This window comes from Vanellus vanellus, assembly GCF_965231255.1.
Source record: "Vanellus vanellus genome assembly, chromosome: 1".
Classification (NCBI taxonomy): domain Eukaryota; kingdom Metazoa; phylum Chordata; class Aves; order Charadriiformes; family Charadriidae; genus Vanellus; species Vanellus vanellus.
The window spans coordinates 146,841,896-146,859,632 of NC_138905.1; the positions used below are offsets into that span (position 1 = coordinate 146,841,896).

The 17,737-nt window shown below is 38.5% G+C and overlaps 1 protein-coding gene across 1 annotated transcript in view; it reads left to right on the forward strand.

Moving 5' to 3' along the window:
* Positions 1-17,737, forward strand: part of CYFIP1 (cytoplasmic FMR1 interacting protein 1) — an 83,999-nt gene that overhangs the window by 23,303 nt on the left and 42,959 nt on the right. Inside the window, exons 6-21 of the mRNA XM_082495499.1 lie at positions 560-741; positions 2,119-2,215; positions 2,356-2,484; positions 4,463-4,567; positions 4,741-4,832; positions 6,070-6,187; positions 6,880-7,002; positions 9,689-9,814; positions 10,100-10,266; positions 11,694-11,841; positions 13,703-13,856; positions 15,096-15,252; positions 15,818-15,914; positions 16,253-16,329; positions 16,420-16,528; positions 17,081-17,200. Of these exons, the coding sequence (XP_082351625.1) occupies positions 560-741; positions 2,119-2,215; positions 2,356-2,484; positions 4,463-4,567; positions 4,741-4,832; positions 6,070-6,187; positions 6,880-7,002; positions 9,689-9,814; positions 10,100-10,266; positions 11,694-11,841; positions 13,703-13,856; positions 15,096-15,252; positions 15,818-15,914; positions 16,253-16,329; positions 16,420-16,528; positions 17,081-17,200 (2,001 nt within the window). The remainder of the gene's footprint in view (positions 1-559; positions 742-2,118; positions 2,216-2,355; positions 2,485-4,462; positions 4,568-4,740; positions 4,833-6,069; positions 6,188-6,879; positions 7,003-9,688; positions 9,815-10,099; positions 10,267-11,693; positions 11,842-13,702; positions 13,857-15,095; positions 15,253-15,817; positions 15,915-16,252; positions 16,330-16,419; positions 16,529-17,080; positions 17,201-17,737) is intronic.

A 17,737-nucleotide genomic window follows, 5' to 3' on the forward strand; every position in this document is an offset into this window, starting at 1 on the left:
ACTACAAACAATCTCCTTTTGTTCAAGGAGATTAGTGCTCTAAACTCAGAACAGATTCCTCTTTACATTCGAAGTTGCTGTCTCTTTTGTACTTGTAATCTTCATCACAAATGGCCCTGGTGTGTGCTCAGAAATAAGCCCTCAAATAAACATGTGGCAGGATGATTTTGCGAGTTGGCATGTACTGCTATTAATCAGCATGCTGTGGGGTATTTTAAGAGAATATACCTGTAATCTTCATTTTAATGCATATACACTTTCTCACTGAAGAAGATGAAATCACTTGTTTCAAAGGGGTTTTAAACTTTTATGACTTTAATCTGCAAAGAAGAACCTAGCCCCTTGTGCCAGGCAAGCTCTGTGGCAAAAATCACTGGTGACACTTGCAGCACACAGCAAGTACACAGAGGTGGAAAGTCTGTTCTGATGCCTTGTTAGCCTTGCATGCTTTAAATGTTTTTCTGCTTTTTATTGGACCAGCTCCAGTTACATGATGAAGCCTTTTTCCCAGAAACGTCATGGCTTTTAGTCCCTGTTTCTTCTCTTTTTTTCCCATTAGAGAAATGCGATTGAACGATTTTGTGGGGAGGTGAGACGCTTGTGCCACGCGGAGAGGAGGAAGGACTTTGTGTCTGAAGCATATCTGATCACACTGGGCAAATTCATCAACATGTTTGCAGTGTTGGATGAGTTGAAAAATATGAAGTGCAGCGTGAAGAACGACCATTCAGCCTACAAGCGGTAAGTGGCGAGCAACAACAGGACCCGGGTTTCTGCTGCCAGGATACAGACCTCCCACGAGATGGCAGCAGTTGCTCTTTTTCTGACAGCTTTCTTTTCAAAAGTATTCCCTTGACGCGTGGGACAGATTACCTTGAAACTAGCGACGCATTGGCTGCAGTTAGGCAGTTGAGTAAACCTATTTTCTTTATGCTGTTCTTTCAGCAGCAAAAGGTTCTTCTGCCTTTGAATGCCAAGTGATCAAATACTTCTGTCTTGGTGTACACTAAATGTAATGAATATACTTTGCTCAATACAGCTTTTCTTTTTAAGTTTGAAAAGAAACTGACTTTCTGGTTGCTTGTGCCATTCCTGTCCTGTCTTATCCTACCCTATCCTGTTTTTGGCATCCACTTTTGACATTTGTAGCTGAGAGTTGTTACACTTGTTCTTAACATATTTAATCTTTGCTGTTCAAGGTCGTTGTGACTGCAGGTGTAGCAGAGAGGGGAGGAGGGTGGGATATCAGTGGCCAAGTTTTGTGCTTGAGTGGCTAGATGGTATCGGATATCTTTTGTTCAACATGGTGGTCCGTGCAGCAGAGGAAGGCAGTCTTAGTGCCAGCTGCAGCATCCGTGGTCTCTCATAAAGAAAACCACTCAGGCAATGACTAGCCAATTTTATCTGTGCTGCTTCCACTTACATGAGATTTAATTTCTACCTCTGCCAGTAGTTGCCATTTGTAGTTGTTGTTGTGCCTGGAAACCTCTTAAACTTACTTGGTTTGTGTCTTTTTTTTTTTTTTTTCTTTGGAGGCGTGCTTCTGGAGGACAAACTGTTTTCTGAAAGGCTGACTTTTCCTGGGTTGTTGCATGACTTGGGTCCATAGAGCCACTGTTGCCCCCATCAGTTGAGGGATATACCCAATGTTTTTTGGATTGGGTTAGACTGAGTCTTACAACTACGGTGCAGTGGGGAATTTGGGATCAATTGAATCCATATCTCCATATCTCTCTTATAGTGAATTTTCACCTTTCTTTTCAGCTGTTTTCCTAAATCTTCCCTTTATTTTTTATGAAACAGGCTCTTGACACAGATTTTTCGAGTCCATAGCCTGTGTTTGGATAACTCACTTTTATAAAGTTGTGGCAAAAAAAGTATTGGCTGTGTCTACCTAGCTCTCTTTCTGCTTGATTCGGGACTTGGGAGGTGGGACATGCACTGAGGTGGACAGTCCTGTGTGAGCAATGATACACCATTATACAGGCAGAGATGTGCTGACAGCTTACAGTTCTTCTGGTAGATTAGGGGATGAGTGTGTTTCTATTGAGAGGGGACAGATTTGGTTACAAGCAGTCCTGCTGAAGGGAAATACCGTTTTTTCTTCTGTTTTCAAAGAGCTGCTCAGTTCCTGCGGAAAATGGCAGATCCTCAGTCCATTCAAGAATCCCAGAACCTCTCCATGTTCCTTGCCAACCACAACAAGATAACACAAGTAAGCTTTAATTGGCTTTTTGCAAAATACCCAATACTTTACAAAACTATTAAAATAAACCTCTTCCAGTTCGGTAATAAGCGTTGTTCCCCAGGGTGTATAATTAGTTGACTAATATCCTTTTCTTCTTTTTTTCCCAGTCTTTACAGCAGCAGTTGGAGGTGATCGTTGGCTATGAAGAACTCCTTGCAGATATTGTAAATTTGTGTGTGGACTACTATGAGAACAAAATGTACCTAACGCCCAGTGAGAAACACATGCTTTTGAAAGTAAGTTTCTTTCTAGTACAAAATTTATAAAGAATTGTTCAGGCAGGACACAAATGTCTGAATTCCTGGGGTTTTGTTTTGCCTTTTTTTAAAAAATGAACCAGATTAACCAAATAACTCAAATTATTCCTTTTTGTTGTTTGTTTGGTTTTTTTTTTTTTTTCCCCCTCTCCATTGTGTTTTTATTATATGGCACGCTAAAACTATTTAGAAAGTTTCTAATCCATTTTTGTTTTTCATAAATTAAAGTTGACTGAATTGAACTGCAGCCTTGCTAGGAAAACGGTTGTATAGAATTGTGTTTCTGTGAAGTATGACAACAGAAAGAAACTACTATGTTTTATTTTTAGATATGTAGCAAGTTTGTATAAAAAGCTTTTGGAGGTGAAGCTTTCAGGGATTAGGGTTAGTAAGTAGATAAGTTTAGTTAGCTGGAATATAGTAATGTAATAAGAGGGTGCTGGGCAATATGAAGCGTGGTTTGTTTTATCAGCTGAATGTCTTGCAGTGGAAGAAAAGATATAGAGTAAGAATTGAAAATTTACCTCATGACAAATATTTTGAGTCACTTCAGTGTTTAACTTCTGAAGAGCTCTGTTTATTAGGACTAAATGGAAGCATCCTGAAGCAATACACGAACTCTTGAACGTTTGTGTTCTGTCTGGAGGGATGTTCAATGTGTCTTTCGTATTCAGGCCTTTTGTTCAGTGTGTGCTTAGAACGCATTAAGTGGCTAATGATCAGCTCCTGCTATTGTAAATACTGAATTATAATTTTTTGTTAATTAATAACGTGGACAAAATGTAATTAGATTTTTTTTCAATGCTTCTGAGCTCTTGTATGCATAATGCAGAGATATGCTGAAAGCCATAAAAAGCAACAGTTCAGAGATAGTAGATCTAAAATTCTGTTACACATCAGTTTGCGCAATCAGAATTTTAATAAAATGGAAGTGTAAAAAAAAATCTCTCTAAAAATAGTCAGACTCTAGTTTCAGTGAGATTTTTTTTTGTGTGTGTGTGCTAAAACTTTATACAAACAAGTAGCATCTTTTTTTCACAGTATGCTAGGGATTGGAAGGGACCTCAAAAGATCATCTAGTCCAATCCCCCTGTCGGAGCAGGAACACCTAGATGAGGTTGCACAGGAAGGCGTCCAGGCGAGTTTTGAATGTCTCCAGAGAAGGAGACTCCACAACCTCCCTGGGCAGCCTGTTCCAGTGCTCTGTCACCCTCACTGAGAAGAAGTTTCTTCTCAAATTTAAGTGGAACCTCTTGTGTTCCAGCTTGAATCCATTACCCCTTGTCCTATCATTGGTCGCTACTGAGAAGAGCCTGGCTCCATCCTCATGACATTCCCCCTTTATATATTTATAAACGCTAATAAGATCACCCCTCAGTCTCCTCTTCTCCAAACTAAAGAGACCCAGCTCCCTCAGTCTTTCCTCATAAGGGAGATGCTCCACTCCCTTAATCATCTTAGTTGCCCTACGCTGGACTCTCTCCAGCAGCTCTCTGTCCTTCTTGAACTGAGGGGCCCAGAACTGGACACAATATTCCAGATGCGGTCTCACCAGGGCAGAGTAGAGGGGAAGGAGGACCTCTCTCGATCTGCTAACCACCCCCCTTCTAATACAGCCCAGGATGCCATGGGCCTTCTTGGCCACAAGGGCACAGTGCTGGCTCATGGTCATCCTGCTGTCCACCAGGACCCCCAGGTCCCTTTCCTCTACACTGCTCTAAAGATAACTGATCAGGCTAATGTTAATGTAAAAACTACTAATACACATGTCACAAAAAAATAATACAGAAATGTATGTATTTGAAAATATATTCTGTTTGAAGGAGGATGGGTATTTCAGGACTGTGTTTTTAAAATATTACATTATTTTCTAATGATATGAAGAACAGTCTTACTGCAGCAGGTTTTTACATCTGAGGTCCCTTTTGCGGAGAGGTTCGGTTTTTTTCTTTTTCAGGTCATGGGCTTTGGATTGTACCTGATGGATGGAAGTGTCAGTAACATCTATAAGCTGGATGCAAAGAAAAGGATAAATTTGGCCAAGATAGACAAGTTCTTTAAGGTTGGTTAAGATTTGATTTTAATATGTGATTTTAAAGGTAATTCCCCCTGCCTTTTAAATATAATTAAATAGAATGAAGATCACTTTGGACTATGATAAGGGTAAATAATGGTTTCCTTTCACTAAAATTTATGTTAATAATTTATCTAATCTGATTTATTTCCTGTGTACAGCAGTTGCAGGTTGTTCCACTCTTTGGTGACATGCAGATTGAACTTGCAAGATACATTAAGACTAGTGCCCATTATGAGGAAAATAAATCCAGGTAAGGTGGAGAAGGAAACAAAGAGGGAGCGTCTGGGCTGGGGGAAGTCAAACCCTTGGAGTATATTTCCATAATCATCCGTTAGTCTGTGGGTCTGTTGTAATTACTTTAATCGGATTTTCACTTTGGTCTACTTCTTGGTGGGGTATTTCCTATTAACGTACTTTGTGTAATAGATACAACTAAAGAAACAAGTTGTTTAAAGATGTTTCTATGCTGCTGAGCTCTGTGACATTTCTTATCACCTGGTTTGGAGGAAATGAATCTTATCTTACACTAATTTCATTTTTATTTTTTCCTTTAAATATGAAACTTTCTTTAAAAGAAATGAAGGATTTTGCTAACCAAGGTGAGCAGTAGTAGTGCATGGGTAAATAGGCATGTGTATATTGTATATGGAGCAGCAACTTAGCTTGTCTCCCCCCTCTTTTTTTGTTTGGCTAGGTGTGCAGCACAGCAAAATGGCTGGAAAATGCGGCCAGTTTTTACATAAATGGTTCCATGGTTTATGGTTATTGCTTTGTTTTAGTGAACGTTTCCGTGCTCCTCCAAGACCTTTCCTCCATGCAGTTACATGGATTTAGAATGTAGTGCTTCGCATTTTAATTCCTGCAGAAAAAACACATAACCTGCATGTAATTGCTAAGAGAAAATCAACAGCAGCGAGCCTACTGAGCTACTAAAAATATGAGGTTGCTTAACATGACATTCTTGGTAGCATGTCTCTTGCGTCCCTGTTGATAACACATTGATAGTATTTAATAATGCCTTTTTTTGAGAGCATACTGTAGGCTCTTCACAGTTGAACAAGAATGGTGAAAAACAATCTGAAGGTAGCTAGATGCATCTTGCAGCCTATACCTATACTTCTGCCCTGCCTTTCAATACTTTTTGGTCCTGTCCCTAAGTGTATGCTCCTGAAGAGAGATGCCGGGTTGTATTTCATAGCAGCAGCCTTTAAAAAAAATACTGAAAAGAAAAGAAAAAAGTTTTGTGTTTTTTTTTTTTTTTTTTAAGACTTGGAAGAAGTGCTGTTTGAACTCAGAAGGACAGTCCATCGCTAATGGATTGTGCAGGGTCAGAGGTAGAGGTGTGAGTAGAGGAAAGGCCTCAAATAGAGGAGAAGGAAGATTTTTAAAAAAGTCATGCATTGTGGTTTTTTCTTTGCAGTATCAGTTGTATTGTTTATTGCCTAAACTGATTTATGTGGGTTTTTTTTTTTTTCTCTCTGAAACAGATGGACATGCACGTCTTCTAGCAGCAGTCCTCAATACAATATATGTGAGCAGATGATCCAAATCAGAGAAGACCATATGCGTTTCATATCAGAACTGGCTCGTTACAGCAACAGTGAGGTGTGTGGGATTAGATCTATTAATGCGAATTTCATGTCACTGATGAACAGTTTTTGTTAACTATCTGAAGAGCAGGTAAACCTTGGGCTAGGTAAATGACAAAGCTTGATCACCCGAATCAAGAAAAGCTGGCTGCAGGGCTAGTACCTAGTGTATGCGTGATATTTATGCTATTTAAATTTAAAGTAATACTGGTACATCATACAAACTGCAGTATTCTTCTTATCTATCTATCTGTCTGTCTGTCTATCTAGGATATACATCCTAGAACTTTCGGCATGTCTCTTTTGGAATAGGTTGTCTAGACCTTACTCCAAATGTGTGCTCATAGCAGTTTAAATGAAACTAAAAGTTAAGAGATTAGCTAAAGAAAAAAAAAAAGAAAAAATAATGCACATGTATACATATTTATAACCTATAACATACATAATGTATATAATTATTGTCTTGAATTCATTTGCAATATTTTGGTGATTAGGGATACCAGTGGTTTCCATCGCTTGACCAAAATCTGTGAAGTTTAACTATGTAAGTCTCTATAAGAAAAAGCTGATATTAATGCAGGTGTTGGTACCTGATGCTGTTTTAATGCTTAAAAAAAATCTATTTAGAAATTTGGCTATGGATGCTGGGTACATCATGTTCTGATGTGAGTTTGGGTTTTATTTTGTTGTTGTTTAATAATGTTCTAGGTGGTGACTGGGTCTGGTCGACAGGAAGCTCAAAAAACAGATGCAGAGTATCGGAAGCTCTTTGATCTCTCTCTCCAAGGCCTGCAGCTTCTCTCCCAGTGGAGTGCACATGTCATGGAAGTGGTATGTTATCTGGGGAATAAAACCAAATGAAAAAGGGGCAGCTTTGTGAGGTTGCACAGGCTTTGCTTCAATGGAATGAAAAATGTGTTGTGTTTTGTTCCCTTAATTCCTCTCTTCCTTCACTCCTTTTCTTCTCCTGCTCCAAACCACATCCTTAGAGGAAGGCACATGAAGTCCAGCCTGGCCTTGAACACCTCCAGGGATGGGGCCTCAACAACCTCTCTGGGCAACCTGTTCCAGTGCCTTACCACCCTCAAAGTGAAAAACTTCTTCCTAATGTTTAATCTGAACCTGCCCTCTTCCAGTTTAAAGCCATTCCCCCTCCTCGTATTGCTACATGCCCTTGTAAAAAGTCCTTTCCCAGCTCTCCTGTAGGCCCCCTTTAGGTACTGGAAGGCCGCAATAAGATCTCCCTGGAGCCTTCTCTTTTCCAGGCTGAACAACCCCAGCTCTTTCAGCCTCTCCTCATAGGAGAGGTGCTCTAGGCCTCGGATCATCCTTGTGGCTCATGATCACCTATGAGCCTTGATCAGATGTTTTTGTTTCTCTTGATACATACATTTTGTAGACTAAGACTTCATTATTTTCCTCTAAATGTTGTTTAAAATTATATTCTGTTAGAAATATCCATACCAACATGCAGTCACACAGGAGGTGATAGAACAGCTTCACTTGGCTATGTTTAGACATCGTCACTTAGTAAAATGAAGCATGTAAGGTCTTAACCAAAGACACAAAAATGAATGGAAAGGCTCCCATTGGCTTCATGTTAGGCTTTTTGTCAAAAGGAAAGTAAATGTGAGGAAAAGAAAATTTGAGAGGAGACGAGGGAGGGGAAATAAAGAATCTACAGAGTTGTTTATCTATATTTTAATAATTTATTTTACAAACAGATGTCAGTCAGAAGAGTGATTGTGTTTTTTCCAATAAGAAACTACCTAAGGCAGAAATTGAAGAGGAGGATGCAGGAGTCCTTTTTATCCTGCAGACACTTAGATAAAACCTGCATGTCTTACCTGCACCAAAGCATATTCTAGGACAGGTTGAAACAGATGATGTATTGTATGAGAGAAACCAGACTTGTTCCTCCTTTGCCTCTAATGTCTGAAGGAGCATCAAGCCATTTGTACTGTGTGAATCGAGTGTGGTCACAGTGGGCACAGCTAGAGACCCAGTTTTCTTTCTCTTCTGTATTTTTAACTGCCTCTTTTAAAAGCCAGTAGATGAGTCATGCTTTTTCCTGTATTATCCTATTTAAATCAACAGTGTATTTTATGGTGAAAATCTTGTTCTCCTTTTCTCCTTCTTGAGAGAGGTTGCTGCCATCTATTTCTGGCCTCTGCAACTCCCAGACTTGCTCCCTTTATTTCTGTCATTGCAAATTGCTGCATTCAGGCTCTCTCTTCACTGTGACAATCTATCTATTTTATTATATCTCTGTAGAAATTATATTATATCTCTGTAGAAGGTCTCTCCTTCTTAGCTCTGTTTTAATCCTCCCAGTTCCAGAACATACTTTCTCTGAGGACCACAGCAGGTTTTTTTGCCTATTATCACTGCTTTTCTTTGTCTTTCTGATTTGTATGGATTCCCTTAAGTACATCTCGTGTAAGTTTGTGTTCACCTTCTCCCTGTCTTCCTACTGAGAATTTATTCTGATCTGGAGTATCCTACTTATTTACCTGTCTTCTGCATTCCCTCAGAATCCATGAACCTTGTTACGTGCATCGTGTTCAGATAAAAAGTTTCAGGATACGCTTGATGTCCAGCTTAACCCTATCATCTTAATGCTCCCAAAATGCTTCATCTTTGTTTAATAATTTCCTCAGTGTCCTTTTTGTAGCACTTAGGTTGCAGGGTGTGATGCTCTTATTTGCTGCAGGTAAATCTGTGAAAATATTAATCCATTATAGTAAGCAAATTTATATTGCTCTGTAATATATATATGGCAAAGATAATATCAAACAGACCTTACTATTCACTGAACTCAAACTGTGTGAAAATTGCACTTCAATGTGACTAGGATTTTTTGCTAGATGTACCCTGATGGATATTAGATCAGCCTGACACTGATCAGAAACATTTTGAGCTGTTTCCAGTGACTGAAAACGCAGTATTTAAGAGAAATGCATGCTGTGCAGATGACGTTGTCACAGATTATACAGCTACTTCCACATCTTTAAGCCTAGTAAACATTAAAAAAATACCCCCAAAACTGTGTAGTTTTCCAGTTGTCTTTTGATTGTTATATGTGAGTATTTGCCCAAGTTGGAAGCTCCTCTTTTTGTGTGTGGGCGTGATGGATTTTTTTGTCATGCTCTGAGGTGTATCTGTATTTCTCATCTTTGAAATGGAGAAGAAACTTTTGCCTACATTAGCATTTTCTGAGTAAAAATTACTCTGAAGTGCATTATCTGCTGAGTGTGTATTGCATTTTTTGAGCTAATACAGGATCACTGGCTTTCAAGTACATTTTTTTTAGGCAAATTATTGTTATTTCCACTAGATAGTAGTTTCAGAATTTATGCAGGTTTTGAGAATAGTACGAAATATTTTTCAGATAGTCTTGAAAACACTGGAGTATTTCTTAAAGCATGTTATTTGTGTCCAGCTATGTTTTGGATTTCTCAGGCCTGTTTTTTTTACCCCCATCTTTTTTCTCCCTGTTCTGCTGTGTGAACTGCAGTATTCGTGGAAGCTGGTACACCCAACTGACAAATATTCTAATAAGGATTGTCCTGACAATGCGGAAGAGTATGAAAGAGCAACAAGATACAATTATACTAGTGAGGAGAAGTTTGCTTTGGTTGAGGTAAGATAAATCTTTTTTTACAGGGATTTTACAAAGATTAATTCTATACTAAGGAGAACATTCTCTATAAGCATTTTCTATACCCACTGCAAAAAGACAGCATGCACTGTGTTGACTCTGACAGAGCATGTTTCCTCCATTCAATATGTAGGAGGAGCACAGGAAAACTATCCTTTATCTTTTTGAACTTTTTAGTTCCCCTTTTCTCATTTGCTATATTTAAAAAAGGGCTTTTTAATCAACTATGGAAACAAAATAAGAAAAATACACAATTTTTTTTTGCAGGTGATTGCCATGATCAAAGGTCTTCAGGTGCTGATGGGAAGGATGGAGAGTGTTTTCAATCATGCCATTCGCCATACCATTTATGCAGCTCTTCAGGACTTTGCCCAGGTCACACTTAGAGAGCCATTAAGACAAGCCATTAAAAAGAAGAAAAATGTCATTCAGAGGTAGCATTCTTGTTTTCATCTTCTGCTATATTCTTTCCCCCAAATCTTACTAAATTTGTTGCAGAATTACACAGCTGTTAAATTTTGCCTCTTTGAGTCTGTACTCCTGTACTAGTCTATCTGGTACTCAAAGTTAGCTTGGTTGAATATATATTGGAAGCTGAAGAAATCTGAAGTCAAAAATGAATGGCAGCCAACATGGCTTATGGTTGAGATTGAGAGTCCAGGCTGTCTTCAGTCCTTTAGGACTACTGCAGGAAGTCTTGTGTTCCTTGTAGTTTATTTTTATTTGAAGGAAAGATAAGTACTATAATATTGAAAGCAAGACTAGTATTTTTATTTTGAAGAAAGGTGTTATTGTCCACCTTCCTTACGATTCCAGTGTTTCCTCTCCTTGTGTCTCACGTTTACATCCCACCCCATAGTCTTATCTCTGCGCTCTTAGCATCCTGCCTTCTTCCTCAGCTTCTGCTGTTTTTTGGCTTATTAGCCTTACACTTCTCTTCCAAGTGCTCCATCTGCCCACACTGATTTGTGGCATTTCCTGACCTCATCTTTTTGTCCCTAATTGTTTGCTTTTAATCTTAACTTGTTTACCATTTGTTTACTCCCGCATTTCATTGCAAAGCTTTTAGAGGTTAAAGTCTTCGGCTAATTAGGCTATTGCTAAATGCTCTGACTGCCACAAAAATAAAGTCATAAGCTAAAAATTACTCCAAAAAAAAATTACAAAAACAAATTACTCTGAATTATCAAGTTTGCAGGGACAGTCTTTTTGTCCCAGGAACTTAGATGAAATAGGGAAGTGTTACTTTCTTACCTGCTCAGATTTGGGAGGCGACATTTGCTGATCGTTCAGCAAACAACAGGGTATGACTGGCTGTGTTTCGGACAAGTATATGAAGTCCAGTTCAGTATTTGGGGTTAGAAGAATGAAGCTGTTAATACAAATTCCAGCTGAATTCTGGAGTTCTGCTGGAAACAGGAATTCTGCTGCTTCTTTTCATTTCAAGCCAGAATTGTCTGTTTTTAGTTTGGTTAATAAGCTGCATTAGTTTGATTGAATAATCTGTTTTTTGTGGTTTTAGGATAACAAAATGGGTTGATGCGTTGCTAAGGATCCCAAAGGCTAATTCTTGACAAGCGACTTTTGTCTCTGGTGAACCAGTTTCAGAGGTCAGCTTTCTTCTGACAGAGGAGAAGGGCTCTGGACTATCCTTTTTGATAAACAGAGTGGCCTAATTGTTTCATGGATGTGTCATTCTTGGAGTTGTTAGCAAAATCATGCAGTTGCTCTGAGTTATCCCGAGCTCCCGAATGCCATTGCAAAGTTTCTGTGCTTTTGGAAGAGTGCTAAAAAAATGTAAAATGTTCTTACCAGTGCACTTGGATGCATACTGGTCTGAAGTAGTGTGAATTGTGTTCAGTGTTTTGCAGGCCATCAGAAAGACAGTCTGCGACTGGGAAGCAGGTCACGAGCCATTCAATGACCCAGCTCTAAGGGGAGAGAAGGACCCCAAAAGTGGTTTTGACATCAAAGTCCCAAGGCGTGCAGTGGGACCCTCCAGCACTCAGGTATTTTCCTGTCTGATGGTTGTGATATCTGTCAACAAATTATTGCATGAAATGTTTTCTCTGTGGCCTGAGCTATTTAAAAGTTGCAGGGTTGGGTTGGTTTTTTTTTAAAGCTAAAAGTCTACTCTGATTACATTTATTTATTTACAAAATTGTGTATACTTAACCAAAATCCTCTGTTGCTGTCACTTTCTACTCTGATGCATAATTTTTCCACATGTTCAATCTCTTTAATTTGACTTCCTGGGAAGACATATTTTCTCATTGAGCTCCTAATGTTTTTTAAATAATATTTTTGAACAATTTGAATTATTTCTTGACTGACTCCCATCTCTGGTATGGCTGGTGGATTTTTCTTTTTAAATCCCATTATTCAGTAGATGTCTATGTAGATTTAAAATACATTTAAAGTATAAATGATTGCCTGTAAAATAAGGGAGAGTATTTGACTTCTGACAAGATCCCTCTTACTGTTCAGTAATGAATGATAAAACGGCTCCCTAAAATCTATTTAATCTGCTGCTGCTGCTAAAACAAGAGGTATTTCAAATGTGTTTTCTGTGGTAGTCATTGAAATCCCATACCTAGATGCTCGTTACCTCCATATAATTCTCTTTTATTTTCTCTGGATTTGTTTGGAGAGTGTATGGTCTGGTATTCAGAGCTCATCTGAGAAAATGAGGTATTGAGCACTTTGGGTGAAAAATTGAAGGCAACTGTGGTTTGTAAAGACAATCTTTTAATACCTAAATTCTGTGGGGAAGAAAGCATGTGTGGGTAATAATCTTGGGTAATAAAAAGCTGCTTAAATTGTGGTAAGATGGGCTTAATGAAGATTTTGTCTTGGGAATTGGAAAAAATGGTTTGCTTTCAAATTTCCTGGGGGGGGGGGAAATAAAATATCACCACCAGTGTGCTTCTCCTGTGCTTGGTATGTTTAAGGGCTTTGTTTCACTGGTTGCAACAGGCTGTTTAGAGTATATGGTTCTGTCTGCTTTTTCTGCTCTTGGGCTGGCACGCTTGTCTGTCTCGGCTGACAGGAGGAAGGGAGGTCAAATATATCAATTTTTAGATAGGTTTTTCTCAGTTTCATGCAGTTCTAAAATGGCTCTCTGTGAATGGTAGTACTTGGAAATCTTTGTGAAACCATTTGAGAAGCTAATAGCTCTCTGAGCATCTTCTCAAATGAATGGGAACTTTTTCCTTGGCTTGAGGGAGCACCAGATTGCAGTGATTATTCTGAACAGAGAAACCTTTCTATATGACCTCCTCTGCATGCTTACTGTGCTGCTTTTCATTTTTAACAAACTAACATATTTTCTCTGCTTCTGTTTCCCCTTCCTTATTTACCCATGTGTTTTTATTAACGGATTCTCTCTCCCCTGCCTGCCCCTGTCTGTTGGTTTTTAGCTCTACATGGTTCGCACTATGACAGAGTCCTTAAACTCTGCTGAGCTGTTGAAGCAGCTCAAGTCTCTGGGACTGGAAAAGCTATTGCATGTGACACACAAGTTTCTGAGGCAGTCCTACATCTATCCGCCTCTTTTAAACTTTGGTGGTAAGACATTACTTATTGCTTTTACTTTTTGTGGTGATGTGAACTGTTCCACTGCAAATGGTCTGCTGCTAAGTGTCAGTGGAGGTCCCCTTGGCATGGGTAGGCATTTGTGCTAGTGCATAGGCTAGTGTTGCATCTGTTCCTCTCGCCTGAAAGGCTTTTACCTGCACAGTGCCAGTTTTCAATTTAAAGTGGAGCAGTCGCTTACTGATAGTAATTCTTAGTGTTGCTCAACTAATGTACCATGTGTATTTTCCTTTTTTCCCCCCCTTTCCACCACAATTGTTTCCTTTAATGATACAGCTTTACATGGTGAGAACTATGTTAGAGTCCCTCATTGCTGACAAAAGTGGTTCCAAGAAAACCTTGAGAAGTAGCCTTGAGGGGCCCACCATATTGGACATAGAAAAATTCCATCGCGAGTCTTTCTTCTACACTCATTTGATAAATTTCAGTGGTAAGATATGTAGATGATCAGTGTCCAGCTTAGCATGTCCTAACACCTCTAACACGACCTGGAAAATGTTTCCGATTGCCTAAGTCAACTTACCTTTGGTTTATTTATCAAAGCCTTGGTCTGTCCAAACTTTTCTGAGACATGATATTCAGTATTGTGGTGGGATTTTTATTTTGACTTGTTATACATTTGTTTATAATGTGTCAAATTTCATATTGTTACCTCCCTTTTCTATTTTTTTTTAATGTACGTATTTATATAAACAAGGGACAGATAAGCATATACACATTGAAATTTCAAAAAGGAAGTAGTTTTGCTGTTTGGGGTTTTTGGGGATTTTTTTTTTGTTGTTGTTTTTGTTTTAAGTACAGAGGAAACAAATTCTCTGTTGTGGTAAATTTGATGTCATTTCACTACTCTTACTATTCAGTTAATTGTAATCGGAAACATGCTGTCCTAAAGAATTCACCTACTGACATTGAATGTATCTAGTCTTTGTCATCACCATGCTGTGTTGTCTTTCATTTTTGTTTTGCTACCAGACTTCTTTACCCTCAGAGAAGGGGGAGCCTGTTAATGTCAGTCATAATGCTACTGGGGAACAGCACTTCAAAAGGTCTCCAGAAGATCTTAATGTAAAAAGTTAATTCCAAAAAAAGTTTTGGTTTTCAAGCCTTCTGCAAAAGAAGTCTTGTGCCAAATGTTTTCTGGAGAGGTGGGAAGCACACCTCTGCACCCTTGACAGCAGCCTTAGAAACTTTTTGGTTTAATCCCTCCTTCATGTGTCTGTCTGTCATTTCCTGCCCATCTAATCAACAGGAACATGTGGAGCGATTCAGTCCTCCAGAAGGAGAGATGGTGGATCTGGTACAATATTGTCTCCTTTGCCTGCTGCTTCCCAAGTTCAGTGTACGACTTTGTCAGCCACCAACCGAGAAATTAAACTAGAAATCTCCCTTTACTGGTGTACATAGTTTTTCTGTTTAACTGGTAGTCTGGTCCACTTCCACGCTTTTTTCTGTAATAAGGCACCACTTTGTGGGCCAATGTGGAATTTAAAACTCTTTGAAAAAGTCATGGGCTTTACGTTTTCAATTTGGTGTACATATTTGTCTTATGTATAGCTCGAGTGACTCACGCCTGCTTTTTTTGTTTTGCGTTGCATCATCAGAATCACAGTTGTATTGTTACTCATGTATTTCTATAAGAAGTGTAATTATTCCTTGTTTATTCTGAAAGAGACCCTGCAGCAATGCTGTGATCTGTCCCAGCTGTGGTTCAGGGAATTCTTCTTAGAGCTCACCATGGGCAGAAGAATTCAGTTTCCCATTGAGATGTCCATGCCTTGGATTCTGACAGACCATATTTTGGAGACGAAAGAGGCATCAATGATGGAGTAAGACCTACTTGTGCTCTTCGACTGAATTTTTACTCTTAATTATTGCCATTCCTTATTACAATGTTACTGCTTTAATTGGTTTGAACAAGCAGACATTGAGAAGGTATTCTAAACCTTTATAAAATTTTCCTTTTACATTTGCCGATTTCCATATTCTCAAAGTTTTCTTTTTGAAGTGAATAATAGAAATATGAAACCTGTCATATCAGTATCATTGCACCAGCCAAATATGTTCTTCCCTGAGTACATTCTCCTTAATTACTCCTCAAAGATGTCAAATATAATGCATGGTGGTAAAGCCATAGTTCCATTTTGATGGAAAGCTACATCTAGAAAAGAAGTTTCAGACTGCAAACTTATCTACACAATTTCTTGAACTAACAAAAGACTTTCTTAAAGGAGACATTGTGATACTTATATATAAATTCAAAAAAAATGATCCTGTTTGCATGAACCGTATGTAGATTACAATATTGGCTGGCTTACAACATCTTGACTGCACCATCCTAAAGAATCTTAATTTCTATAGGCATGTAACTTTTTTTTATTCTCTTTCATTCAGGTATGTTCTGTATTCTTTGGACCTTTATAATGACAGTGCTCATTATGCACTTACTAAATTTAAGAAGCAGTTCCTCTATGATGAGATTGAGGCAGAGGTAAAGTAACCTTAGCTACTGGAGAAAAAATTGTACCCGAATGTGAAGATGATGCTAAAGGCTGAGACCTATTATAAGAGATTCAGAACAAGTTGGAGATAATAAACAAACAGAGAGGAAAGACCAGAAGATGGGTAACTGGTTGGGTGATATGTTGTGAGGAAAGCTGTACACCTGTGCAAAATGCCTCACATTAATGCTGGAAACTTCTCTTGTACGGTGAAATTTGGATGCATTAACTTTCTTAATTATGTTTGATAAACAGTGGGAGGTCTTGGATAAGCTCCCCTCTTTTCATTTTCAGTAACTCTAAATGCACAATTTTTTTTTCCCCCAAGGTGAACTTATGTTTTGACCAATTTGTCTACAAGCTGGCAGACCAAATATTCGCGTACTACAAGGCAATGGCTGGCAGGTAGCTGTTCCATTAGAGAACTTTTATTCATGCATTTCTGCTCTGCTTTCCTGTCTAATATGCTTAAGCATTTTCTTCCTTTCTTAATAGCCTCCTTCTGGACAAACGATTACGTTCAGAATGCAAGAATCAGGGAGCAACCATTCAGTTGCTACAGTCCAACCGCTACGAGACACTGCTGAAACAGAGACATGTCCAAGTGAGTTAACTCATACTCTGTGGTATTTGAGTTCCTTTACAGTTTTCCGATAGTGTTGATTTATGTAGGTGTATAAAACTCTTTCTGTGCTATATGTTCTGTCATCTAAGTGGCATAACTGACATTTGGGATCAGCTTTTTTGTCATATGAAATGACTTTTTTTGCAGCTTTAATACAAATATCTGTTGCAGTTAAGCAAACACAAGCCAAGTAAGAATGTCACGTTTGGTAGCGTTGTCTCCTAGTAATGTTTTTCACCAGTTTTCAATATGTTGTCGGCACAATGTCATGGAAGCATAAAATGCTATATAACTACTTAGATGTAAATGCAACGTGTGATTTTACTTATTTTTGTGAGAATTGGGATGTAAATTTTAGTACCTCATTTGTTCATGAATTTATAATATTTGTCCGTCTGCTTTGTTTCTGTGTGTTTGGAATGCAAGCTCACCATGTGAGAGTCAGTTAATCTGTGGAGTCTTGTAGTCCTTGTACAGCTTGTCTTGTAATTTGACTTTCAGTTCAAAACTTCATAGCATTTTTTTCGTTAGCTTCTTGGTAGGTCAATAGACCTGAACCGACTGATCACGCAGCGAATTTCAGCAGCCATGTACAGGTCAATGGAACTGGCAATTGGTCGATTTGAAAGTGAGGATTTGACTTCCATTGTGGTGAGTGTTGTGTTGCAGTTTTGCCAGAGCACTAACACAGCACTTGGGGTCCAGATGTTATTTTTGTTTTGTTTTAATTTATTTTAATTTTTATGTCTTTTATTTGCATTGAGAATTATAGACATCTAGCCTTTTTTTTGTCCCATTATAAATCTGTATTTGTTTTTTAATGGTAGAAGCACAAAAGTGCTCTCTGGCTTTGCTAGAAATCCTCTAAGTATTCTCTCAGCAAATAGTTGTACAGTCACTCCTGAAAGGAGAAGAGGCCGAATGACTAACAAGCAAACTTGTTTTATCCTAAACCTTAGTTAAATGTATATAAGTGGAAAATAATTTAAGCAGTGTTATTAGAAGAATAACTTAACTTTTCCCTCTGATGTTTTGTTTTAATTTTTCTGTAAGCGTGAAATCATACAATGCCATGGTTGAAGTTTGTCTGGTTTACTAAGGCTAGATTGACAAAACCTCTAACCAGAGAAGCAGCTTGGTCTTGCAAAAGGCATTCTTTGAGTCACCTCCAGCTACATCTGAAATTAT